Raw genomic sequence first — 27008 nt, 5'->3', positions numbered from 1 at the left:
CGACGGTGGGCGTTGTAGCGCCGTGTGGGCCACCGGCGACGGGTGGAGCAACGGCGTGCGAACCAGCGGTGTGTGGAGCAGTTGCAGTGACCCAACCAGTGGAAAGGTTCACTGTTCATGTCTTTCCATACTTGTCCTCTCTTCTCCTCCTGGTTCTTCCATACTTGTTTGCATCCTGTTCACGTCTTTCCATGATGTGGTTTCGAGTTGTATCATGTGTTTGAGTGTGAGCAGGATTAGTTTTCCCACTTTTAGGGTGGTGTGTGATGTGAGTTTTATATTTTTGTTCCTACTAGTTGCCGCTGATTGTGAGCTGCCTGTAGATTAGCATTTGTTTCTGGTTCTAATACTGATGGAGAACAAAAGCAACACAATAATGCCTTGAAAAATTGCCAAGTTATTCATTCTTATCACTTACCTCTTTATAAGAATATAAAATAACGTTTCATAAATAGCTCAGGTCATATGCTAAACTAGGTTTCTTAATTACAAAACTTAGTATGAATGCGAGTCAGTAAATATGAGGCCGAGCGGCATAACACTATTGCAAGGAACACTGAAAAAATGCAAGAACTGGGTATGCTTCGGACAACATGTGAATACAACCAAATTGTCACCTCAAAGAAAAAGAAAAACGACTACAGAATTGTGCCCAGCAAGAAAATTAATAGTGATGAATCAGCATCGGACTATGACCCTGGTGATTACAACCAGGAGTCAGAAGAAAGTGATTCCACTTAAGGAGAGGATGAAGAGCCGATGATGTCGAAAATATCTGCTAGGTCCAAGGTTTAGTTACTAATTCTTATAAACTTCTGCATGGATATTGGGTGTTCATATTAGTTAATTTTGTGTATGTCCTGCACATCACTATTTGTACTATATATGCATTTCTTTTCCTTAAGTTGACGAAATTACATATGTTTGATGATATAATGCCTATTCTTGTTTCTATTATGTAGGCCTCCAATGTTGCTTCAATGGCACCCGGATCAAGGATCCCAAAGGCAATAAGAAAGTCTCCACATTTCAGGGAACCTTCTCCACCAGTCAACACACAGGTTCATGAAGCAATGAATCCAGCAACAATATATGAGGTTGCACCATCAACCAACATACCTGTCACTGAACAACGGAGTGAAGCTAGGGTACAAGACCATGTACCACCAACCAGTGCAAATGATGTAGGACAAGCACTTTAAAAGGCAACAATGCAGCGAGAGTGGAAGGGCAGGAACTAGATTCTACAATTCAAACAACAAATGAGGGATCTTGCAGCATGGATGTTGACCATTGCACTGAACACAGTGAGGAGTTGCCACTGCTTGATGAAGGTATGAAATTACAACTTGTTTTCATTACTTTGTCTAACTTGCAAACTTACTTCTCATCCAGTGTATATTTGTTGTGTTAGTTGCACCACCAATGCACAAGGACCATCGAAAGCCCACCTAGGGGAGAGGGATTAACAGGCTTACCAGATCCATGGGTCATAAATTTCATATCTCTTTTGTTGAAGGGAAGAAATGACCAGAGCAACCAATGCAGGCAGCAAAGCTAGCTTTAGAGTTTGGTATTGTGGTGCGCGACCATGTACCACTATACACACATTCGAAGGAGTACAAGGATGCTGATAGAAACTTTGTGAAAGATCACATGAGCTATCTTGATGTGAGTCACCTTTTTTTCAAAGTTGGTTTCTAAATAACTTATTCATTGGGCTGTTTTCAGCACACTAAGTTCATGCTAGGGTTTTACTTGAATAGGTACGCTTTGACATGAATGTTGATGATCCAGCTGCAAAAAAAGTATTTTCTGACATGCTCAAGAGTAGGCTGCATTAGCAACGCTATAGGCTCAAAAGGAAATATTTCAATGGTGTTCTAGAGAATGAAGTTCTCTTGAGGAAACCACCAAGTGTTAGCCAAGAAGATCGGGCAAAGCTTGTGGAGAAGTGGACTGAATCGAGACATCAGGTATCTATGAAATAATGGATGTAAAATTTGTACCTCTCAAAGTTTGATACATGGGCAACCCCCCTTTCTAGGAAATATCTAAAAAGAACAAACATAATCGTGGAAAAGTCAGGCTTCACCAAACCACGGGCTCTCGGTGTTATGTTGCCCAAACATTTTCCTTGGTAACCTCAATTGTACAACACTTTATTGCACTACACAGCTAGTCCTAGAATTCTAAACTAATGTAATCTATATTGCAGAAGGACCAAGAACATGGGGAAGAAACTGATTTCATTGATCTTTTTAAGGCAACCAACTACAGCAAGACAAAGGGTTATAGTGATTATGTGCAGGAAGCAATTGTAAGTATGCTATATACAATTGGATTGTGGTACAATGGGTGTGTTTGTCATGATGGAGTCATACAATTTATGATGATGCATGACATATGCTCTCATTTGAATTTGAAGGACATGAACTATAATGCATTGCACATGCTTATTTATTGAATATAGCTCCCAGATTTTGAATTGTATAAAAACATCTATTAATATAGCTCCTATATTTTGAATTGTATAAAAACATTTGTTAATACTTACATGCACTTTGGTATACATTCTTTATACACAAAAATTATTATGCATCTTCACATCCCTTCCATTCTTTTTCAGGATGCCATGGAGTCTGCAAGGGATCAACCGCCAGAACAAGATGCAGAACCAAAAAGTGCTGATGACATTATTAGTGATGTTCCATCGGAGTTCAGTCGTACATCAGCCAACTTTTTGGATAACATTGGCATTCGTTCACAATCTGCTAGCCTAGCTGCTGCTACATCTACTACACGCATAAGAGAGCTTGAAGGGGTTGTCCTAGACTAGATACTATAGGTGGAGAATTCTGCTAGAAATGAGGAAGCGCTGTGTGCAACTGTTGGTTCTCAGCAGCAAGAAATTGGGAGCTTGAAGAAGCGATTTGAAGTAGCAACTGAGTCAAACAAGGAAATTGAAGAACATGTGTCCATTCTGCTTGAGAAGCAAAAGAGAACTGACAACGTTCTTATACGCCTCATGACCCAATCACTACAAGTCGCTTCAGGTCTACCTTCTTTAAATATCTAAACAACACTTATCTGAATGGGTACCTTTTGCAGTCTGTGATGATTGAGTGGTCTTGTAAATTTGGGTGTCTAATCTTTTGAACTATATTTCTAGTTTGGTAGTTCTGTAGACGTTTAATGTTGTGGAACCTTGTGTGATGAACTTATGTTATGAGATGCATGTGATGTTTCTAGTTCCATGAAGCTTTTCTATACGATGAAAATCACTATGAGAATCATATATTGTCACAAACTGTCAGTTCTAGGTGTTACAAGATGTATGACATTATTATTCAATTATGAACATTTTGTCATAAACTGTCAGTTCCCGTAAGCCTAGTAGTGACGCTATGTAGTTTATCTGTGACGAAACTTACGATCACAAAAATGTCAAACCTTTAGTGACCATAAATTTTTGTCACGAAATGTCATACCTAGAAAAGTTTTTAATGACGAAAAGAGCACCTTTTTATGACGCACCACATTTCTTCATAAAAAGGTGGTTCGCTCTTTCGTTTAGTGATGAAAATGAAATATCAATGATGATTTTTTGATATTTTATGACACAAATAATCGTCATTGAATGTGCAACAATGAATAACGATGTTGTAATCGTCACTGAATGTCTATCTTTCTCTGACGAAAAAGTTTAGACCGTCACTACGTACAATCTATGATGCCTATTTTGTGATGAAGGTACTTTTGTCGCTAAATGCATCGGTTTTCCTCACTAAATGCTTTCTGTGACAAAGATGGCATTATTCTATGAAAATTGTAGTTCATCATAGATACTCAGATTTCTTGTAGTGACGAAGCCTGTTTATATTTGCCATTTAGGTCACCTTAATGGCACAATAAAAATATATTTTTCTACAAAATGTGTAGGTATTATTCTTTATATTTCAAGAATGTATTTATTTGCCATTATATATACAGTAAAAATAGATAAAAAAGAGAAGCACTGCTGCTCTTATCGAACGAATGCGAGGTGTGTTGTTTTAACGGTTCTTGCTTGTATGAGGGTTTTGGGCATAGGAGCGCCTTATATTCTATATGTGCATGTTACTTGGAGTGCTTGTGCTAAGATGTGGTTGTGAACTAGGTGGTGGTGCTCTGGATCACACTTGAGGCTTGCCGTTCTCGTCATCGGTAAAGGCAAGTGAACATAGCCATTGTGTTGCTACAACTTTAACTTGTATTTTTACTATCTACATCCTTAAAATGCAGTATACATGGTTATATTCAATAATTTAAGGTATTATACTTGCTGCGTCATTTATGTTTGAAGGTTTGGAAAAGAAGTGGGAATTGTGACTATGTTGTTAGTACATTGCTTCATACTTTTAGGATAATACTCCTTTATGATGGCTTTAGAAATTCAGAATGTGGTTGTTGACATGTTGCTTATGCGTGAAACTTGCTTATGTAGCCATCCGTGTGCCGTGACTTGCTTTAATTCTGATAATAATGATTATTAGATTTTTTTTAAATGTTTCATGGGTGATGAAGTTAGTCTAGTGGCTATGTTGTTGATGTCAGTGGTTCTAGTACCTGTAGCATATTTACACATTTATGCTTCTCGGTGGTTAACTTGCTTAAATTATAGTAAATTGGGGTTGTATGTGGTGATAGAAGTGAACATCCTAAGTTGTTGTAGTAAGGTAGCAGTGTTAGAGGTAGACGCTATAACCTGAAGTTGACACATAGTTCATCCGAGTTGATAATGACTACATATTGTCTTAACCATGCTAAAATAAAGGGGGCTGAACTATGGATGACATCGAATGAATATTCATCTTGTTGATGAGTTCTTTCGGTGACAGTTTCTCTTTTATTCATGGCTGACGCTGGTTGTGGTGAAGAGATGTTTTATGTATTGTTTTATATTAAAAATAATGACTTATGTTATTTTCATCTTGAAATAAGTTGTTCATGGGTATATGGATTTATGAAGATGATATTCATCTTGTGGCATTGTATTGCATTTGCATGTCCATTCGAAGTTACGTCGCTAACCGATGGTTGCGATGTACCAGTACAGAATCGTATATCATCGTAATATGATGTAGCTTCATACCTTGTTGGGTATGAAGGCAGTGGACATACGCATTGCACTGCATACATGTGCATCTTATTTACAATAATTGAATATTATTCATGTCGAAGTGTTACATATCGAAGTTGCTACGGAAGTGAATATGAGAAGTGATGCTTCTCAGAAGTTCATATGCAGTTTGGTTTAAATTATGGATTTTAAGGGAAGATGAAGTTATATGTTGATTTGCATTGCATAGCATTTACATGCACCATACTGCATTGCAGGAGCTTTACATTGATTTTGGTTCTGATGGATCACATACAGTTATTTAAGTAATACTATTACTTATGGATGGTATGCGGTTATAAGTGGATGATCTATATGGAGTTGATATACATTGTGCCATATGATTTCAATCTTGTTTTCATGATGCCCTTGCTGAGTGATCCTCATGTCATACTTATTTAAGTCTTAGAAGATTGGTTTTTCACTTATGTGTTTCATGCTAATGTCATATATCAGGAGTGTTACTTCTAGCATATTATGTTGTTGTTGTTTTACTATGATCATCTAATGCTCATATATGAAGAAGTGCATCTTTACAGTTATATAGGATGAACCTGCTAAATAGTGATCATATCTTTTATTATCTTGTATTCTTGTTAAAATATTAAATTGATGTTTTAATAATTATGGTTTAAATAGCTTGTTAAAGTAGTTCACTTGCTGAATTTTTCCAATCTCACTCTTGCAATTTTCCCCTAGATGTTCTGCTTCAAGCTAACATGAAAGGAAAGAATTAGCTGCACGTCATTCACTGTTGCATTACCTAAATCCTTTAATGTTGTGTTGTAGTAAAAACCTAGATGATAATTTACTTAATAGGACCATAGTGATGTTAGACTTGTTGTTTAGTTATTTAATTTAACTTATTTATATTATTCAACTTGAATAATATCTATATATATATGCTGCCGAAATTTTGTAGTTTAGCTTCTTGTAGTTTAGTTTAGTGACATCTCAGGTTTTCATGGTTCCGGAGTATTACAGCACATTTCCAGTTTTTTTTTTTTTTACTGCTACACAATATATGCAATCGACGGCCTTGCCACACCAATCACAATCCCAATTTCCATACAAAAACGAGGAACTATCACACCTATTGACACTGCACTATGGATCAAAAATGTACAAGGAATGCACACGCATCTGACAATCCATCCATCCTTCCCTCCTAACATCACTTGTTTGGATCATGGCTGCAACACCATCCCCCTCCCCTGGAGGCCGAGGCATCAGCACTGCGTGATGCTGCTGACCTCCGGCGCCGGCAGGAACATCTGCGCCAGCCACTGCAGCGGCTTCACCAGCTCCGCGCGCTTCTTCCGCCAGTACCAGATGGCGGCGTTGTAGAACTCGTTGCGGATCGTCTTGGATGCCGCCCTCCAGTCGCACTTCTCCATCTCGGCTCTGGCCGTCCGCCCCATGCCGTCCCTGAACTCCCTGTTCGTCAGCAGCAGCTGGACCTTGCCGACGCAGTCGTCGAGGTTGCCCGGGGTAAAGAGGAAGCTGGTCTTGCCCTCCTGGTCCTCTGGGATTATGTCAGGGATCCCGCCGGCACGGACCGCGACGACGGGGACTCCCGATGACATGGACTCCAGCACCACTTGGCCAAGCGTTTCGGACTCTGACGGCATGACGAAAACGTCACCACTGGCGTACGCCTGCGAGAGCTCCTCGCCTTGCATCATTCCGGTGAACACTGCTGGCATCCCCTCAAACATCTTCTCTAGCTCGGTCCTGTCATGTAATTGCAGAGAAGAATGTAAACAAACTTGTGGTATCCTCGCAAAAAAAAAAAGGTGGCAAAAACTCAAGAGCATTGATCTGCAGTACAAGATGATCAGTGATTTTTTTAAGCCAACATTGTGGTATAAGCTACAGCATGAGTGCATACATGCTGACTAAAGTTGAGATGTGTGAAAGGGACAAAAACATAAGAGATTGACAAATAAAGAGGGAGGCGTCATATTGGATATACCTGTATGGTCCATCACCGATAAAGGCAATTCTTACTCCAGGCAGCCTATCCATTACCCTGATCAATCGTAAAGCAAAGTTAGCGCCAACTTCTAAGTAGACTATAATGCAAGGCATAAAAAATAACTATGGTATTTGTCGCAGTTCGTCCCCCTAGTTCAGATGCATTATGTTTGCTAACTATAAATCAAAGATTATGTCAATCACAAAAAGTAATAGCTTACATCTTTAGAAAATCCAAATTTTTCTCGCGCCCAAAACGTCCAACGTGAATTATCAGTGGTTTTTCAAGGTCACCATCACTGAAAGAATACATTATACAACAGAAGCGTCAACAATCTATCTCAACCTACTGTATACAGAACATTCAGGAAGAAATGAAATAGAATATCACCTTAGCCTAGCTCGCATCTCATGACTGCGAAATTTAGGATGAAAGCTTGCAGAATCAACACCTTTGTTCCAAAGGCGTATTCTGTTCGCTGAATAAGGAGGGAAAGGACATCGTTAGCATCATAACAGGAGAGCAGTACAAACATATGAACATCTAATACAACGTGCACAGACATAGACCAACCTGATATAACCTGGGCAGTTTCAAAATCCTTGCTGATAGCAGCAGATGGCACCAAAGTTAAATCAGCAGCTCTATGAAGGAATCCTGTTTGGGAATAACAGGATCGAATCAGTTTTTTTGTCACATACTGACTTAAAAGTTGACTCTTTAGGAAAGCAGAGAAGAAGTGGGACTAGAAGTCTAGAATGCTTACTTATGATTTGCCACATAGGCTCTACAAGCCAGCTAAAGGTATATCTTGGTATGTATCTGCGAAAAACATAAATATGATTCAGCAGCAATTAAAAAATTTGAGCTTATGTCCTTGTTAATCATGGTAAGCTGGTCACATATCTCACGCTTGAGCAGTAAAAACTTGTTGCAGTATAATTCAGTTAACTTACACTGGGACATGGGTGTGGTAGGACATCACTAGGGGGACACTGAGCAGCTTAGCAATAGCAAGAGCCCCAAAAACCTGCAACGGATTTTCATCATACTCCGTGACAGATAATTGGAAAGGTTTGATAATTCATTATTGATTGCCAAAATAAAGTTACCATAATTCCAGGTGAAGATGCATGAATAATGTCAGGTTTGAACTTTGCAACCTCTGATATGATCCTAGGACTGAGTGCCAGCGAAAGAGGGACTTTTCCATACATGGGACATGGGAAGCTGTAAAGGATGAGAAAACAGCTGGTAGGCACAAGGATCTGCCACTGAAAGGCACTACATATCATGTATTCAATAGAAAAGAATACAGTGCCTCCAATCTAACCAGCTTGATTGTGTAGCATTATTCAATAATTCAACAAGTTCGTACCAGTATTTTTAAACATGGTGCCTCTGCTCACTTATTGGTTTCAGTTATAACTAACCTATTATGTCCAAAACCACCCAACCTGAATGTAGTAGTAAAAGAAATGGTCCCAAGGAATAGCACTTTAGATGCTCCATAATTATTCATAAAAAATGCTCTATAATTTGAACTAACTCTCTACTTCATAGATACTAGTTGGAAATGCTTTTTAGTGTAGCTTTTGGTACTCGGTAGGTTTCCCCGTTTCATTTTTTGAAAACAGCAAGAAAACTCGAGGCCTTCATAGCCTATTGCCTAAATTGCTGTAGATAGTTTAAGACAGAAGTACATACAAGTATCCTCAAAAGCTTACCTCCATGAACCAATAACCTTGGCGCCATGAAATTCTTGAGGAACTCCCTCATGGTTAGTCACAACAATGACCTGCGCAACACACCACAAAGCCAAATTAAGCCATATCTACTAATCTGCTATTCTCAACCCTTCTAACTATTTCTCCTAAAACCGCCCCTGCCATCAAAAAGAAACTGTACCTCATCCCCCATTTCACGCAAGTGTTTGATGAAGTTCTGGAACCGGTTCTTATACCCAGAGATGTAGCTGCAAACATGAAGAACTCAAAGTTACTTCCAATTGTGAAAACATACATGAAAAATCAGTCTACATGAAACCTAGGAAGGACACCGTATCAGAGCTTCCTCAGAGTGGAAACTTTCAGGTTTTCACAGAAAAATCCTATCGATCCAGCCAAGAATGCGCACAAGGCCAAGGACGAACCCCACAGAACCCAATCAAGAAAAGAAACGACAGGGATAGGAGCCGATGCATACGCGAACGGCGACGGCTCGACGAAGAGCGCGACGCGGCGCGGGCGCGCGGCCTCGTCCAGGAGTAGCGGGGGTGCCTCCTCCAGGTCATCCTTGATCTCCTTCTCGCCAATCGCCATTGCCGCCGCCACCATCCGCCGCGACCAGGAACAAAAGAGCAATCTTTCGCTTCGCTGTGCGTTTGTGTAAGCGTATACGTTGCGCGTGCGTGTATGTGTTGGAGCAAGGAAGATGGCGAGCTCGCCGTTGCGTATATAAGTTGGGGAGGAAGAAGAAGACGGGCTTGGGTTGGAATTGCGGGGATATTCCGTCGGGGGAGGAGAATATTGGAGGGAACGGCTGGGTTGGGAACTTTGCGAGGCATATGCTCTTCTTGCAAGATCTCCCCTCTCCTCTCATGGTTGATGAGTGAGTAATTTTTTTGACGGCCAAATTGCAATTTTCTTTTGCAATAATTGGAAGGGGGGCTCTGGATGTTGAGATCTTTGATGCCCAATCTCCAATATCTCTTAATTTATTTATTGCAGCATAAGTACTGCAGGTAAAATTGTTGTTAAAAAAATACTATAGTATTACAATATTATTAAATCTCATCCGTTCATTTCAAATTCAACGATTCACATCCATTTAAAATTACTCTTACTTTACCTCTAATAAAATCAGAAGATCCCATTCCGTGATGTGCAAGGGTGCAGCTGGGTTTGTGCGTCTGGCTTAATACTGGCCACCTTGCTAAATATAGGAATTGTTCAGAGTGCCTTTCATTTAAGGAAATTTTCTTAAAAACTTAAACTGCTGTAGAAAAAGAAGAGCTATAATGTCCTGTTCTGCCGATTCCTGTTTCACTCCCGGTTTCCCGCTCAATTCCCGTTCCGCTCCCCGATGCACCGCCGATTCCCGCCGCAATTCCCATCCACCCCTCCCCCTCTCCCCCCCTCCCACTCCCTCCGCGGCGGCAGCAGTCGTAACGCACGGCAGTCCCCCTTCTTCCGCGACCTCGCTTCCCCGATCCCGTCCCACCACGGCGTCTCTCGCTTCACCTCGGGCGCGTCCCCCGCTGCCGCCCCCGCCCATCTTCACCCTCGACGACTGTGTCTCAGCAGCTGACTTCTCCCCTGACCCCACCGCCTCCGACCTCTTCCCCGTCGTGCCTTCCCCTTCCCCCCGTGCCACCGCCAGCCGCTCGCCATCATGGGACCCATCCCCATCCCCACCCGCCGTCGCCGCGCAACCAGCCACGCCAGCGCGCTCATCCCTTCACTTCCAGCTCGCCAATGCCAGCGCGGCAACCAGCTCATCGCCGCCTCGCTCGTCGTCGCCGACCCAACCCTGGCATTCATAGTCCGCCATCTCTCGCTCTCTCTCTGGTTCGTGTTCTCGCAAGATTTTGGGGTGTTGACGCCGTGTGCGTGTGTGGCCGCAGCCCGCAGGGAGGAGGCCCGTACGGGAAGCAGGTGACGCGCGAGTACGACCTCACCGGCAAGGACTTCAGCGGCCAGACGCTCATCAAGCAGGACTTCAAGACGGTATTGTGATTGCAAATCTGGCCTTGCCTTGTGCTATTTTCTCACGCTTTGATAAGATAGCATGCTTCTCCTTGTGAGGAAACGCATGAAAGTTTCGAACTTTCTATGCACAGAAAAGCATGTGATTTGTGGTTAGAGTCTTGTGTATGCTTGCTTGGCGATTCTTGACCTTCTCTTGCTGCAGTCTATACTGAGGCAAGCCAACTTCAAAGGCGCGAACCTGCTCGGCGTGAGCTTCTTCGATGCAGACCTCACAAGTTGTGCATTTGTTTGCCATCCTCGAAAAAGACCGCAACCAGCATTTTCAGAGATTCTTTCTGATTGGAAAGCTTGTGATTTTGGGTTTTGGTTGTGTGACTTGCTCGATATGTTTGCTGATGAATTCAGGTGCTGATATCTCCGATGCTGATCTTAGAGGCGCCGACTTCTCGCTGGCAAATTTGTTTTAGGTACATATATTGCTCGACCAGCCTTTCGGTTCAGAATAGCAGGCTTGTGCGTATGTCTGAATTATGCTAAAAATGTCCTGTCTCATCTATCCAGTTCAGTTATGGCCTCACTTTGTACAAACTCCTATTATTCCTTTTTCTTTCAACAACACAGACTCCAGTTTCTTTTCTGATAACCTTTTGTTGTTATGCATCTCATTCGTTTTCTTTAAAATTTCAGGGTTGCTAAGTTTGCATTGTTATAGGTTATTGTGAGGGAGGAGACATGTATGTATTTCTGGGAGGTTAAATATCTTTTGAAATAGTTTGTTCACAAACCTTTTGTTCCTAGCTAACCTAATCTATATTGGTCCAGGGCTGAGACTATCAAAAGAGCCAATGGTAACCATTTTTCTGAGGAGGTGCAGTTCTTGACCTTGCTTTTATTCCGACTTTTTTTTGGTTCTGCTGCAAGCAAAGAATTCACCCTTACCTGTTTTGTCATTTTCCAGAAAATTTGCAAGTGGCTTATGCAACTTCTCATGGCTCTTGATTATTTGCATGCAGATCACATTCTTCATCGAGATGTGAAGGTCAGTAGTACAAGTGCTTGATTCGGAGCACATGATGATACTTTTTTATCTTTGTAAGGCATGCAATTATGTGAGTAATGCCAACTAAAAGTGCTCAATTTGTTTCAGTGCTCCAATATTTTTATTGCAAGAGATCAAAGCATACGCCTTGGTATGTGACTTAGTCTCAAGAAAAGAACAATACTTTATGTATGAGTTCAGCAATCCTGGTGATGATTTAATTCCATATATGTACAAACGTAGGTGACTTTGGGCTTGCAAAAATATTGACTTCAGATGATCTTGCGTCTTATGTAAGTGGACTTGAAATTTTGAGTTTTCTTCCATGTATTTGATGGTGTTGCTTATTACTGTACTGCTCTAACAAAGGTGGTAGGAACATCAAGTTATATGTGCCAAGAACTTTTTGCTGATATACCATATGGTACCAAGTTCGATATTTGGTCTCTAGGTGTGTATCATTATAATGTCATAAATCATGTCTCTGCACTAATATAGCATTCTTGTGATTTAATACTCATTGATTTTTTTCGTAGGACGCTGCATATATGAAATGACTGCTCTCAGGCCCGCATTCAAAGCTTTTGTAAGTCCCTGACTTACTTTTTGGAGATATCTGTATTTATTTTGTGTGTTCTTGCATTACTTTGATAGGTTAAAATTGCTCGTGAGTTTGCCTATTCTGATCCAGTTTTACAAACTGAAATCAATCTCTCTGAATTCCACTTAGCTGATATAAATTGTTTGTTCCTTATTGCAGGCAAACAATGCAATTGTATGGACATGGGTAAGAGGAGGTTGGAGGAAAACTTGAAGAATCAAGTGGATCTTTGCAAGATGCTTGACATTGTAGCTTTGGAGAAGGGTATACGCTCATGACTTTTCCCTTTTCTCAAGTACTTTCTAACTACTAATACCGCTTGTTTAACCCATATTTCTTTTCCTACTCTACGATTGATGTTGTAGTAACTTGTGTTTTTTTCCATGAGGAGTTGTAGTAAATTGCTGGTTCTTACTTGATCTGGTGTTCGTTTTGTTTATGCTTGAATGCTTCCCTTCTGCCTTTTTAGGTTTCTTCTGAAATAATTGAAGTGTGGAAGAGGGGATGTTGTAGCAAGAACCAAGAAAGAGGTAACTTTTTGATTGTTATGGAGATGGTGATCTTATTGTCCTGTGTATGACCTACAATAAATCTTTATTTCCTATTTTCCTTGGATTGGTCTGCTTCCAGTTTGATTAGTGTTTTGGCAACTACACACTTTGGTGAAGCTTAGTTTGTAGTGATAGTAGAATGAATCGCATGATCTTTGTTGATTGAATATTTAGGGTTATAACTTACAAATATATAGCACTTAAGCTATCACGCAAAAGAGTGTGAACACGTCGTGCATGTATGCATGCATGCATGGGAAGATGTAAAAAAGGGAAGCCAAAGAGATGCTCTTGTGAACGGGCAGGAAGAGTGTGAACACGCCGTGCATGCATTCATGTATGTATGGGAAGATGTAAAAGAGGAAAGTCAAAGAGATACTCGTGTGAATGGGCAACAAGTCTAACACTCCCTCGCAGTTGAGATGGGAGCTTGCCGAACGTTGAGACTAGAGCGAAACTCTTGGAAGATCGAAGTGGGCAGCCCTTTGGTGAAGATGTCGACGCACTGAGAGGACGTCGGGACATGCATAACACAGATGTCACCGAGGCCGACGCATTCTCGAACAAAGTGCAGGTCAATCTCCACATGCTTGGTACGTTGATGCAGGACCAGGTTGCTGGAGAGATAGACCATGCTGACGTTGTCACGATAAACAACAGTGGCACGCTGAAGTGGACTGTGGAGCTCCATGAGCAACTGGTGCAGCCAATAAGCCTCTGCAACACCATTGGCAATAGCGCGGTACTTAGCCTCAACGCTGGATCGGGATACTATATTCTGTCATTTGGACGACCAAGAGATAAGATTATCTCCGAGGAAGACCGCATAGCTAGAGGTGGACTTCCGAGTGTCAGGACAACCAACCCAATCAGCATTGGTGTAGATAGTCAAAACAGTGGTGGAGGTGCGGTGAAGAGCAAGACCATAATCAAGAGTCCCTTGAAGGTAAGATGAGGCTCACGAGGGTCGTGCATGAATAAGCAAACCTGTTGTACGGCATAAGCGATAGTAGAGCACCTGCCAGACTGCGGTAGTGAGCCAGGTCATCCATGGGAGCACCATCACCGGAGAGCTTGGCATGTGTGTCGACTGGGGTGCTGCAGGGCTTACATGCTGACATCCCTGCTAGCTCCAAGATATCTAGGATATACTATCGCTGTGAGAAAAAAAGAGCACCATCACAATGATTAACCGTAATCCCCAAAAAATAATGAAGAGGTCTGAGGTCCTTCATCTCAAATTCTTGCTGAAGAACCTCAATAGTGTGACGAAGAAGACTTAGAGATGAAGCTATCAAGACAATATCTTCGACATATAGGAGCAGGTAGATAGTATCCGAACCATGCTGAAAAATGAATAAGGATGTGTCGGACTTGGCCTCCACAAAACCAAGAGACAAGATGTGGGAGGCAAATCGACTATACCATGCTCGAGGTGTCTGCTTGAGTCCATAGAGTGACTTGTTCAATTGACACACATCATCAGGCCGAGCAGGGTCAACAAAACCAGAGGACAGCGCACAGTATACTGTCTCAGAAAGCATTCCATGTAGGAAGGCATTCTTCACGTCGAGCTGATGAATTGGCCAGGCACGGGAGAGAGCCAATGTGAGAACTGTGCGGACAGTAGCGGGCTTGACGACAGGACTAATAGTTTCATCAAAGTCAATGCTGGGACGTTGGGCGAAATCGTGAAGAACCCAACGAGCCTTGTAGCGATCAAGAGAATCATTTGGCTGAAATTTGTGACAAAAGACCCATTTGTTGATGACAATATTTGCGCCTGGAGGTCGAGGAATGAGATCCCAAGTGTTGTTTGCCTGGAGAGCTTCAAATTCTTTAGTCATAACAGCGCGCCAATTAGGATCCGATAGAGCGCCATGGTATGTCTTAGGAATTGGTGAGAGGGTGTAGGCATGAAGGTTCATGCGATTAACCGAGAAATGAAACCCGGTCTTGCCGCGAGTGACCACCTGGTGCTGGTTGGCCACCGGTGGAATGGAGATAGCAACTTCCTTGTCGGTTCGACTGGCAGCAACCCGAGTCACGGGGGTAGCTGAACCAGAAAGAGGGGCCGCAGGACCTGGCGCCTGATGGGAAACAGGCACGACCTCCTGAGTAGGCGTGGGCACCTATAGCTCGTTCGACACAAGCGCCAAAGGTGGATTAGCGCCACCAACTGGGCTGACATCTTGGGGCGTGGTAGCGATCGGCCCAAACCGAGTTGTGCTGGCGTAAGCATCCACTGGATGGGTTGGAGGAATGTGAGTTTGGCCAGCCAAGGGGAAAACTAGGTGGGCGGCCAGGCCGTGACCTGCTGGCAACAACCTGTGGCTAGAGGCCGACAGGGGCAGCAGGAGAAAGGCCTGCCTCGCCTGATACAGTAGTAGAAGCGCCCCCTGGTGTAGCGCTGGTGCCTGATACAGTAGTAGAAGCGCCCCTTGGTGTAGCGCCAGTGCTGCTGACAGCAACTTGTGATGGGAAACCATAGCTCTGTTTTGATCTATTCTTTTGCCGGTTTGTTCGAAAAAGTGTGATCTTGTATTTGATGTTGTTTGTTGTGTGATATTTGGTTCTTTTTGGATCTTAGTGTTTATGTGTTACCTTTTTTCGCGTATGTTGCAAGTAGACGCGATCAAGATTTCAAAGACCCAACTGAATTCAGTGAAGGCAAGTTGTGTTCTAGATCATATTTATCCTTGTTTTCAAAATATTTTGTTTTATAAACATACATGCTGATAATTTTGTCGAGAATCTCAAGAGTTAGGTTTTACCCTAGTTTTCCCTTATCATCCTTGTTGCCTTAGTTATGGTTTTGAGTTATGGAAGGGTAGATGATGCTTAGTGTTGCTTTTGGATGGTGATCATGATAATAGCTCTACGAACTTGATAGTGGTCCTATGCAATAATAATAAAATATAATAGAATAATTTTGTAGCAACATGACATAGGTATTTGAGCATCTGGTATGAGGAGATCGATACGGGATGTACGATTTGGAATGTGATAGTCTTACTCGAATCTAAGAACCGGTTCGTGGGGTGACCTTTCTGTGTTTACAGTGCAACAATAAGACTAGTATGAGATAGGTCTAGCCAATTAATTTGCTTTGCTCTCAGCATAATGTAGACTAGACAGAAGAACAGGGAATTGATGAGATGTCCTGGGATCCAAACACTACGTGAAAAATCAACTTTGCAATCTGTTATGCAAAGAAAGCAAGTTATGCAGAGAAAGAAACATATGAAAAATGCATAATTTGTTACATGTGTTCAGGAACTAACATAGTTCCTCAACCAATTTGCAAAACCCTTCTCGAGCCTCTGGTCCTCAACCAATTTGCAAAACCCTTCTCGAGCCTCTGGTCAACATCATGTGCATTTTCCCTTTCCAACTCTGCTCTGAATAGCCTGCAATTAATTAATAGATAGATCAAAAGTGCAGCCAAGAAACAAATATGAAAAAGAAGATCAACGTGAATGTGAGAACATACTCCTTGTATTCATCAACATATGAACAATTGTTGAGTACATACCACACCAATTTGTCATATTCAGCATCATTGTATGTTTGAAAATAGATAGTTCATCTCCTGGTACCCCTTTGTCTATATTAATGTCATGTCTTCCCTGCCTATTATATCTTGTTTCCACATCACTAAAATATCTTGAGAAAAAAGTCAAGCACTCATCAACTATGTAGGCCTCTACAATGGAACCTTCAGGTCTTGCCCTATTTCGCATATAATGCTTTAGGGTACATAGTCTCCTTTTAATAGGGTACATCCAACCATGCTGAACTGGCCCTCTAAAAAGTGCATCATCATGTAAGTGTAAAACCAAGTGTACCATCACATTAAAAAATACAGATGGATAAATTTTCTTAAATTTGCATAGAATTATTGGAATTTCATATTTTAGTCTATGCAAAGCATCCACCTTCAATATTTTAGCACATATTTCCTTAAAGAAATTTTCAAGCTCAGCAATTGCCTCATAGATATCGTTACGGATCAATCCCTACATAGAAGACTGACGGGTCGATCATTAAAACATGATGGATGATCTACTTCTGATAAAACATCTCATGAGATTGTGACATGTGCTTTTGTTTTTCAGTTTAGTTAGTTGTGATGGTCTATAATCTTGAGTCTTTTATTGCTTTTAGCTCAGAACTTGGCTGTTTGGTATGGGGTTACCTGGCTGTGTTAAACCTTGAGATTTATGTTTTGTTCATGTAGACTACACTTGTGTTTGTAATGACTACTGTATGGATTGTTGTTTTAATAAAAACTAAGTCTTATCTCTATTGCTTAAATATTTTTTAGGCAGAAAATATTCATGGTTTAGATGTTTTGGCTGATATGAAGACAGAACATGTGCGATGCTGTCAATATAAATTTGAATAATGGATATCGTTTCGCATGAATTGATTTTCGTTATAGCCCCCACTCACATGAATGCAAGATTATTATTCCGTTGCAAAGAACGAGCATTCAGTTATAACAATAAACAATTAACTATTTAATTTTTTTGCTAGAACGTAACCATTTAATCAATTTGAGCAAACGAATATAATGCTAAGAGCAAACCTTTTTCTGTATTGAAGGTCTTCTACAAAATGTTGGAGTAGATACAACCTCCGAGTCAAGGAAAAGATGGTTGTTATCTCCTGTCATTATTTTGCACATGCTTCATCAAGTCAACGATATTATCTCGTGCAGATTTTTGATACCGTTGCAACGCACAGGCATTCACCTAGTATTCTAAAAATGCACTCAACCTTTTATTATTTATCTTTCATATCTAGACGTCTAATATTTACTTTTACATTGCTTTATCCTGAATTGATTCCACGTGTGTGGAACACGTGTACAATTGCTAGTTAATGAAAGAATTATTTTGTTTTAATTTATTTACCTGATCCGTTAGGAACTGGAAAACCGAACGACTAAAAAAACGACGTCTCAACTTTTAGGTGTTACATGTGTTGTCGTGATGGACCAGGCACGTTAAACTGTTGTGTATCTATTATGATCACGCCATCAACGCATGATGATGCTGTTGTGCATGAAATCAAGAGCTGATCATTAATGCTAGCAACAAAGTGGGCCAAGTCGGGTCACCGTGGGTTTTACACCTATGGGGGTAGGGCTAGAGCAAATTTTGCCCTGTGGGGTCCTGTGTCGGGGCTCCGATTTAGGTTCAGGTCGGGGCTGGGGGCTCATATTCACCCGCGAGCACCCACAGGTGCCCAAAAAGTCAGGCCGCCTGCCCGCCTGCCAGCATTGGGGCAAGATGAGGAAGCTTCGCGGAAGCTTTGTGATGGCCCCGTCGTCCTGCACCGATGGGCAAATCGAGGACCATGGGCCAACAGCAACACGCCAGCACTGCCGTCCTGCGTCGCCATCCACACCTATCGTGACCCCGCAGCTGCTTGCACCGCCGCGCGCTCCTGCTTGCCCTTGTCGTCGTGTGCTCCCGCCACCTCCTGCCCACGGCTGACACTCCTTCCCGCCGCCGCTCGCACAACCGTCTGCCCCCCACTGCCGCGCGCTCCTGCCGCTGCCCGCCCCTGCCACCTTGTGCGCTCGTCGCTGCGTGCCACTCGCGGGGATTTGTCAGGTTTTGGGTCCCCACCGGGTTCAGGACTAAGGCTAGGTTTTCACCTATTAGGCGTTTCGGGATGGGGCTGAGTTTTCACCCGTTAAATGTTTCGGGAGCAGGTTAGGTTTTTTATTCAGGTTGGGTACGTTCTTGGTGCACCCGGGTCTGACCCGCCCAGTTGCCAGCCCTACTAATCAGCTCGTGGAATTATGCATGAAAGCTCAGTTGCAAACATGACAGCCATCGATTCCTTGGTACGATGCGAGCTCGGAGCTCCTTGGTACGATGCGAGCTCGGAGCTCGGTGGTGAAATCCATCGTCTCCGCAATGCCGACGGCCTCCCCCTTCACCGCCAGCAGCCACTGCAGCTCCTCACGAGGGTCCCCACGAAGTGCTCAGCGTGGTGCATGCCCAACGCGTACCCGGGGCACATCCTCTGCCCGGCGCCGAAAGGCATCATCTTGTTTCCTTCCTACAAACGCTTTAAAGAGTAAGCACCATCTTCAAACCATTAACACGGCTGCGTTGACATGCTATAGAGTTCGACAACACTCTCAACAGCAGCGGCAGTATAAAACTTGCACACTCAAAATTATTCTACCCAAGGCGGAAAGCCACGCAAATAGATCCAAAATACCGTGGCACAAGTACATTGTACATACTAGTCTATCAACTCGTGCGCGTGCAGGGGCTTGTAATTTTTAAGGGATATTTTATTTTGTGACATCACTATTAAATGATTTCTCATATAACAACCCACTACATTTTCACATGATATTACTACACCATATGCAACATATTTTTACTAAAATACTCCATCTGGTTGGCGTGCGTTTAGGGTTGTGTTAGTGTTTGGAGATGTCGGGGATCGCTCCTGGATTGGTTTGGCAGCGATTGCGTTGGCTCGCTGGGCGGGCATTTGATGGCCATGGTCTTTATTCAACTACGATGCATGTATTCTGCTGGCTGCCTGTTTGATTGAACCACGGGCATTTGATGGCGTTTAGCATGTTTGATTCTTTGGCACATGCGGTAGCACATATATAAGGTGTTCTTACACTCGCAATAATAAACTTACAGCCCTACAAGTCTATAGATTAAAAGCACAGACTATTGATCTGCGTACAAGCAACGCTCTGTTTTTTGTCATCAACTCCTCAACAGACTTAGAATTATAAATAAGATATTAGCATCAAGTCGTTGTAGTATAGTGGTGAGTATTCCCGCCTGTCACGCGGGTGACCCGGGTTCGATCCCCGGCAACGGGGCGATATTTTTGCTCCCTCTCCTCTTCTTTTTTTTCTTTTCCCTGTAAGAGCTGTGTACTATTTGCACCTGAACTGGCTCTGGTAGTCGCTTGAATTGGAATGCACTGGACCGTGCAAATCATGCGTAGTATTCTCTTCATACTTGTTTAGTATATAATTTTATAGCAATCAATAACTTATTGTAAGAGAAATTAACGGTCAAAGTTTATTTTTTGATAATTTTTTTTAAAATAAAAATACACCTTACCTTCCTAAACGGTACATTCCTGAACGGACGGAGTATTTTCTTTTTCCCTCTAAGAGCTGTGTACTATTCCCTTTCTGCAATAAGAAGGAAATCGTGGCCAGAAACAAGTCGTAGATCTGAAAAACGAATCAGTTGACGTGTTTAGTCGATCCCAAGTGATGCTATGCAGTAATCGATCAGTACCGGTATCCACTCTTCCTTCACCTCAACGGTGCTGCAGCTGCACCCTGCACATGGTGAATCAGAATCAGCAAAGCCAATTTCTGAACCCGGCCGTGACCGTTTTCGTTGTTTGGAACCCCGACCACGGCCAAGGGCCGACTCAACCGCGGACTGAGATCCTCTGATTTAACATGGTGAAGTCACTGATGAACAGTATCCGTGATGAACAGTATCCGTAACTTTATCCTCTGCGAACCGTCGGATTGGAAATAAACAATGAGATCGATCGCTACAGTTCTGATACAGTACCGTGCTACAGTACAATCGCTACAATATTTTCATGTATGATATATTTGCACAGTTCACCGGTGACTTTCCTTGGGATCCGGTTCCCTCAACCGCCACCCCCTGCTAGCGCCTGCGACGTTTGACCAGCACATGACGCCTTGCACTTAGACTTTGTGAAAACAAATTCATAAGCTCAAAGTGCCGATGGCCTGACACTTGTTTAATTATGCTCGGTTACTTACTTTGATTCCTTCCTTCTTCCAGTTCTGTCAGGCGACAGTGGTGCCCATTCGCCTTTCCCGATAAGGCTAATCTCGGGAGGAGCCAGACGGCCTTCCAAGTTGCCCCTTTTTGGCCCAAGGAAAAGCAAATCCATCTTCTCTCTAGCTTTGCTCAATCATGCGTCGCCACTACATGTTATTAGAAATTATCTCTCGGCTTGTGTTTTGTTCTTCTTTTCTATACTTTGTTGATGCTGAAATCAGGCTTAGATCTCGGCACAGAGGCAGCAGAACAGTGAGAACTGAGCCTGTCTGCCAACATCTTCTGAGAGCCTGTCAGTAATTTCGCTTTTCTGTGCTGTAGATTGTCTTGTTCTCTGTTCGTCACCAACGAAAAGTTTGAGACTGCCTTTACCAATTTTAATGGCGATGGAGGGAGCAGCTAGGAACAAGGACTATAGAGGTCTATGGAAAGAGGACGGCAAGGAAATGTTGCCTTGAAAGGTGGCAGCAAACAGCAAAAGATTAACAGCTACACACTATGAAATCTGAGTGATGCTGCTGCGGTTCTGCTAGATATACGGTTTAGCGTAATATATTTGAGAAAAATTCAAATAAATCTCAAAGGTCCAACAAGTGAAGGTGGGTATGTATCTTTTAATCACACTTTGTTAATGGAGGTGAAAGAATACCAACTATAATAAACTGTCTATTCTATCCATTTAGCATGTAAGAATGAGATGGCTAGGAGAACATGCCTACGCTCGCTCGTCACATCAGGGGCGCACGGCATCTACGTGAATGGTATATCGAAATCAGATCTAATTGCTTGTGCATGTCTAGTCTCCTTTTGCAGTTTTATTCTTTTTGCTGCATAGACAAACTGATAAATATATAAAAATCGTATCGGTTAAGAATTCAACTGTGGCACGTAATAGAGTCCGATCGTGGCGTGTCTCAAACGCGCAATTCTCTCTCTGTATATATCTACCTGCCGCTACCACAAAGAAGATATACGAATTAGAGTTTTATCTATTTTCTCTTTGTTGCACCGTCGCATGTAGTCTACTACATCTCGTTATGTCGGCGTACACCGACGAACGGGAGAGCATGTCTCCGAAACTCGTCACTCTTGGGATCCTGCACCGAGAGAGGACGAATAAGATTTTTGAAAACGCTCAGTGCGATCGCTCACGATCTGCTTCCTCTACATCATCGTGATCTACTTCATCTATGACATCATCATCTGTTGTATCACCATCATAGGGGCTTTTGCGACTTATGTTGTCGTTCGGGTACGTACATTGTAATCTATTATATAGTAGATACTTTGTTGGAATTCTACTCGGAAATCTAGTCGAGGCTTGTCAGAAATCTAGTCGGTACTCGTTGGAGCTGATCAGAATTGATTATTTGTAGTTCTTGTTTATATTATATTAGAAATTAAATTATATTAAATCTGAAAGTGCTATATTTCCAAACAGGTCCGTGACTAAGAGGCTCAGAGCATCACCGTACCCATCTTTGACAATTTTGTTCTTATTAAACTCATCTAGATGGATAACGACACTATGCTATTCTTGGATCAGTAGAGGTTGCAGAACTTGATAAGTATGTGACCAGTGTTGCCTTCTCTGCGCTTTGTATCTCTCATTTGTTTCAGTTTTTCACTTTCCTTATTTTTCTTCTTCTCAAGTTGAAGATCATTTCTGGGGAGGTCTTGCAGTACCCTAACTACTGTAATTTGTAAGGAGGCACTTAAAGTGTTGTGCAGCATCCAACTTCTTTATACCAGTTTAATCTTTGAATTTACAAAAAGAAAAAGAGGTTGCCATTTTTGTTGTGTAGAAATGTTTTACCGACTCACTCCAGAGTAGTTTCTGATGAGCTGTCAAGACTATGACGGCTAAAAGAAATCTGAAACTTACCGATTAAGTGTATGCAAAAAGATTTGGAGTCCCTTCCAGTTGAATCAAGACGAAGGGATGTTCGGCACGGCGTCTACCAATGTGTTCTTGATTCCGTAGTACTCAAGCTATTGGAAAATGACAAATTACATGACAGAAAATACATGTCTTACGGTCAAAAAGTTCGCCATCAGAAGTTCATTCCGTCAACAAAAATTAAAACCATGTACTTTAGGTTGTTCATGTTGATAAACTGGATTGTCACCAAATCTGTTAGTCATGGAATGGCAAGAAGCCTGAAGCGCAGAGTGCTAGTGTGCTACACTACTCAAGGGAGGCTTGAAGCAGCAGCAACTCAGCAAGCCAGCAGCCACATCACACCAGAAGCTTCTATCTATGCAACAGTGTCTCCATCAGTGAGTGGCCTTTGTTTTTTGCATTGCGATTTGCAAAGTGATGAGTGAGGCAGGACATAGAAAAGCACAAGCACCCACAGAAGTTGGCTGCAATTGGGTTCGGAGTACTGTTGTCACAAGGATCTGACTCATACATGTGGATGGGTTTCTGAAGAAGGGAAAGAACAGGGCCAAAAAGAAGAGGGGAAAGAATTGTAAAAGCTGATGGAAATGAAGACAGAGAAAGCATGAGATGCCAAGGTAGTGGAACTCTGACTCATATCCAATCTCATATTTTGGTGGAACTAACATCATCAATACAGCTATGCCACGTAGGACTGAATTGCACACAAACAATGCAGGGTCAATCCACAGATTTAAAAGTATTTTTCTTCTAATAAAAACAATGAATCTGCAATCAAGAAAAAGTTGACTATATGAGCAAGACATGTAATGCTGAGTGACTCGTTGCAAACTCATTTTCGTTTATCCAAGAAAATAGAACTCATCCAAACATAGATGGGGCGAGCACCGATAGGTAAATTGATTACTGTGGATAAATGTCTGAAGTACAGCATGATCTGAAACCCTCAATACTAGGCATCATCCTTACAATCAGATGGTCATGCAGGTTCCCAATACATCAGTTGACCAGAAGAATCTAGAATTCGATAAGCCACCTCAAGGAAAAGTTGGATCCATGATAATGTAAGTCCACTTCATAGAATGCATGATCTGTGTTCAGCGCTACCACTCAAGTAACCGTCTGAAAATACCAAGGCATCAAATTCTTGACGTTCTTTTCGTAACATTATAGGTATCACCAACAATTATGGACCACCAGGCACAAAGATCCCTTTCTGTCACGCTCCTAAAAATTCACATGACTAATTACTTCAATACAGGTACTGAAGCTACAGCGGGACTGTATTATACACTAGACATCTTATCCATGGTGCAGAGTGGATTGCATCTAAAACAGCATGCTTAGGTTGCCAACCAACTGATCATGTAGAGGACCACACTGCAGACCTTGATCTTGCATACCCATCCCATAAGTCGGCATCCCAGGAGTCCGGCCTGGCGAATTGAAAGGCAAATTCACAGCGCCGTGTTGCTTTGCATCGGCTGTCAAGGAGAACTGGCCTACAGCAGCAGTCGGAGCTGATGCGTTGGACTGGTTGGTGATCAAAGAGGACTGGGATGGCGAGGGTGGCCGGTCATCCGTCAGGCTAACCGTGGTAATGTCATGAATGCTTGATCTCCTCTTGTCCTTGCCACCAGAATTGAGTCTGATGAAGTACTTCTGCGCATGGCTGGCCACCTGCGTAGGCGTCCTCGTCTGCACGAAGTTGCGCGATATGTTCCTCCAATCTCCCTTACCATACTTCTTCAGGCCTAAGAGGAACAACCTGAGCAAAAGAACAATTTTTGTGGCAACTGAAAATTCCATTGAAGATAAAGATCTTTCTATGGTACATGGTCAAAGGGGTCACCCTGACCAAAGACAACCTAGCAAAACGGAATCAGAACGGCAATATCAAGTGTTGCTTTTGTAATCACAACGAAAGTATACAACATCTCTTCTTTGATTGTCCGTTTGCTAAATCAGTCTGGCGAGTGGTCAAAATAGCCCTAAATATAAACGCACCAGTAAACATTACGCACATGATGGGTAATTGGCTTCAGGGTGTTGGGCAAAAACAAAAGAATCACATCTTTGTTGGTGTGGCAGCTTTATATTGGGTTGTATGGTTATGCCGTAATGATATTATTTTTAACAATAAAACAAGTACTAATTTTTCACAGGCACTCCTCAGAGGGGCATATTGGCTTGAGCACTGGATCTTACTGTAGAAAGAAAAAGAGAGAGGGGTGCTGCACAGGGCATGCCAACAATTGGAACCGTTACAATGGAAATCTTCGCCAAGAATGGGTTGCGAACTAATACTAGACTTTGCAGCGCTTGATGGCGCAATATTTATGCAACAGTGTTATCTTTATGCTTTTCCAATTCATATGATGTTCGCTGTTCGTAATAATGAACAAGGCTTTGTGCACCGCATGGTGCAGAGGCCAGAAACAATGTTTCCATTATCTAAAAAAATTTGATCTTGTTCAGTAATTATTGATCAAATTTTGATTCACCTTGGTTGATTTATACTAGCTACTAAGACCTAAAGCAATCGTACATCAAGCTACATGACTGTCTTAGATAGTTAGATCCTAGTGGACAAAGAAAATTTCCAGGATTAAATGCAATTAATTGTTGATAGTTGAATAATTGCAAGTTGCAAATTTACCATGCCCATCAGATGATGTAAACTCTATTGAATGATGGTGAATTCTACTAGCCAAGAACGAAAATCTCACTAAGTCCTCTACATGACGCAGAGCAATCGCTCTCAAAACTCAAAAGTCGTATACTCACTTGTGCTCCTCCTCTGTCCATGGCACGCCCTTCTTCCTCTCCTGCTCCGGCGTGCGGCCGGGGTGCCGCTTCCCGCATCCTCCGCCAAACCGGTACCCGTGCCTGAAGTCCCCGGTGCCGTGGCCGCCATTGCCGTCCCACTGCAGGGTGAAGGAGTTGGCGCCGCCGCCGCCGTAGACAAAGGGCACCATGCCGGACTCGATCTGCTGGACGTCGACCTCGAGGTTCTTGAAGTGGCTAACGACCTCGCCGACCGTCCTGCCGGGGATGGCCCGCGCCACCTTCTCCCAGTCCGGGCAGCGCAGGTCGACCCCTGCGAGCGCCCGCTCGAACTGCTTGTTCTCCTCCGATGTCCAGCTGCGCGCCGCCGCCAGGAACCAGTTGCTCCGCGAGGCGTAGTGCTGCATCGGCGGCAGCACCTCCATGTACGCCTCCCGCATCACCTCGGGCTCCCTTGACGTTCTTCTTGTCTCAGCTCAGCTCGAATCACTGTAGGGAATTGCAGGACTCAAAAGGTGAGATTTTTTTGGGCATCTCGGAACAAGATAAGATTCAAAGAACACTGTAACAGCTCGGGAGTTTTTTTCAGAATAGGAATTCCTGTCGATGCAAATCAAATAAGATGAGCATGGGATTGGAGAGTATATTGGAGAAAAGGTGGAATTTTTATGAGCAAAAATTGGAATCGATTGCAAAGAGCTTGATTACTCGACCTGAAAAGGAGTCACTTTTAAGAACAAATTAGATTGGATTCAAGAACACCTGCGAGCTGGCCCCCAATCACAACCAGAATCGTGAATCACGTGGCCCCAAAATCACATCTCCCCCAACAATTTAACCACCGCAACAAAAAATTAACGAACCCACCGCACGTAAACGAGCAAAGCAGCTATTTTCCTTCAAATCCCAATTCAAATTGCATCGCCAAACGGCACAAAAAGCTCCAAACCCACCCAAAAGAAGCAAAATTTCACCTGATCTCTTGAAGCAGGCTAGTCCCTGGCACGAGGACAAAAAGCGATCTACCTCGGTTCTTGCTCAACTTCTGTAAGGACTTTTTTTTTTTTTTTTTTTGGTCTCTCGCGCCTCTCCAGCTCTAGCTTTCCCTGAGCACTAGAAAAGATATAGCGATCCAGAGGGAGGCAGATAGCGATCCGAAGGGAGGCAGGTTCTTGAGAGTGCCAGCCGGCGATTGGGGCGTGGCTGGGAGCTTGTGGCCGACTTTTGCGATATTTATATACTAGCAAAGCATACCCGCGTAGCTAGGCCGTATATCCCGTTTGGATGGTCTTAAGAGCGGCTTTTTAGTTATGATTTTTAGTGATTTTTGATTGGTTGATAAAGTGGGTGTAGTTAAAATAAATTAAAGTTAAAAAATATGTTGGGATGAGCTTTTCTAATTTTTGGTGTACTAAGAAACTAAAAGTTTATTTAAAAATCAAC

The 27008-nt window shown here is 42.6% G+C and overlaps 3 protein-coding genes and 1 non-coding gene across 7 annotated transcripts; 2 read left to right on the top strand and 2 right to left on the bottom strand.

The window, feature by feature from the left end:
• Positions 1 to 6137: 6137 nt before the first annotated feature.
• On the bottom strand, positions 6138 to 9723 carry LOC133887285 (sulfoquinovosyl transferase SQD2-like). The gene is made up of 11 exons (XM_062327226.1): positions 9345 to 9723; positions 9048 to 9114; positions 8867 to 8937; positions 8252 to 8369; positions 8096 to 8169; positions 7906 to 7961; positions 7713 to 7796; positions 7530 to 7617; positions 7360 to 7437; positions 7137 to 7193; positions 6138 to 6895 (listed from the first exon to the last, which is right to left on the bottom strand). Exons 1-11 carry the CDS (start codon positions 9473 to 9475, stop codon positions 6391 to 6393), a joined length of 1329 nt encoding a protein of 442 aa, XP_062183210.1. The 5' UTR covers positions 9476 to 9723; the 3' UTR covers positions 6138 to 6390.
• A 689-nt stretch (positions 9724 to 10412) lies between these two features.
• Positions 10413 to 17954, top strand: LOC133894687 (serine/threonine-protein kinase Nek2-like). 4 transcript variants are annotated; one of them, XM_062334950.1, is made up of 13 exons: positions 10413 to 10682; positions 10772 to 10867; positions 11052 to 11096; positions 11255 to 11316; positions 11672 to 11717; positions 11808 to 11888; positions 11997 to 12039; positions 12132 to 12181; positions 12258 to 12339; positions 12425 to 12474; positions 12649 to 12753; positions 12959 to 13019; positions 17649 to 17954. In XM_062334950.1, exons 1-11 carry the CDS (start codon positions 10533 to 10535, stop codon positions 12700 to 12702), a joined length of 759 nt encoding a protein of 252 aa, XP_062190934.1. In that variant the 5' UTR covers positions 10413 to 10532; the 3' UTR covers positions 12703 to 12753; positions 12959 to 13019; positions 17649 to 17954. The 4 variants fall into 4 exon arrangements, with proteins under 4 accessions (XP_062190934.1, XP_062190873.1, XP_062191082.1 ...); XM_062334889.1 differs by lacking the exon at positions 17649 to 17954 and having other exon boundaries at positions 12959 to 13118; XM_062335098.1 differs by lacking the exons at positions 11052 to 11096; positions 17649 to 17954 and having other exon boundaries at positions 11672 to 11697; positions 11863 to 11888; positions 12959 to 13118.
• A 1888-nt stretch (positions 17955 to 19842) lies between these two features.
• On the top strand, positions 19843 to 19916 carry TRNAD-GUC (transfer RNA aspartic acid (anticodon GUC)). The gene has a single exon. It is a non-coding gene; the product is annotated as a tRNA-Asp (tRNA).
• A 3734-nt stretch (positions 19917 to 23650) lies between these two features.
• LOC133894530 (transcription factor DIVARICATA-like) lies at positions 23651 to 26787 on the bottom strand. Its single transcript, XM_062334872.1, has 3 exons — positions 26540 to 26787; positions 25566 to 26054; positions 23651 to 24546 (listed from the first exon to the last, which is right to left on the bottom strand). The coding sequence occupies exons 2-3, from the start codon at positions 26003 to 26005 to the stop codon at positions 24108 to 24110; spliced, it is 879 nt and encodes a 292-aa protein (XP_062190856.1). The 5' UTR covers positions 26006 to 26054; positions 26540 to 26787; the 3' UTR covers positions 23651 to 24107.
• Positions 26788 to 27008: the final 221 nt, after the last annotated feature.

The sequence above is a fragment of the Phragmites australis genome, chromosome 1 (genome assembly GCF_958298935.1).
Source record: "Phragmites australis chromosome 1, lpPhrAust1.1, whole genome shotgun sequence".
NCBI lineage: Eukaryota > Viridiplantae > Streptophyta > Magnoliopsida > Poales > Poaceae > Phragmites > Phragmites australis.
This window is presented reverse-complemented; position numbering and strand designations above follow the sequence as displayed.

Bases quoted from the DNA above. Each gene is read 5' to 3' on its own strand.
- LOC133894530 (XM_062334872.1), bottom strand. From the start codon at position 26,005: ATGCGGGAGGCGTACATGGAGGTGCTGCCGCCGATGCAGCACTACGCC. The intron at 24,547-25,565 runs GTGAGTATACGA...TCTTTTGCTCAG, and splicing joins TGGACAGAGGAGGAGCACAA to GTTGTTCCTCTTAGGCCTGA.
- LOC133887285 (XM_062327226.1), bottom strand. From the start codon at position 9,475: ATGGTGGCGGCGGCAATGGCGATTGGCGAGAAGGAGATCAAGGATGAC. The intron at 7,962-8,095 runs GTAAGTTAACTG...TGTTTTTCGCAG, and splicing joins TACCACACCCATGTCCCAGT to ATACATACCAAGATATACCT. The intron at 7,194-7,359 runs GTAAGCTATTAC...ACGATTGATCAG, and splicing joins AATTTGGATTTTCTAAAGAT to GGTAATGGATAGGCTGCCTG.
- LOC133894687 (XM_062334950.1), top strand. From the start codon at position 10,533: ATGGGACCCATCCCCATCCCCACCCGCCGTCGCCGCGCAACCAGCCAC. The intron at 10,868-11,051 runs GTATTGTGATTG...CTCTTGCTGCAG, and splicing joins TCAAGCAGGACTTCAAGACG to TCTATACTGAGGCAAGCCAA. The intron at 11,889-11,996 runs GTCAGTAGTACA...AATTTGTTTCAG, and splicing joins TTCTTCATCGAGATGTGAAG to TGCTCCAATATTTTTATTGC.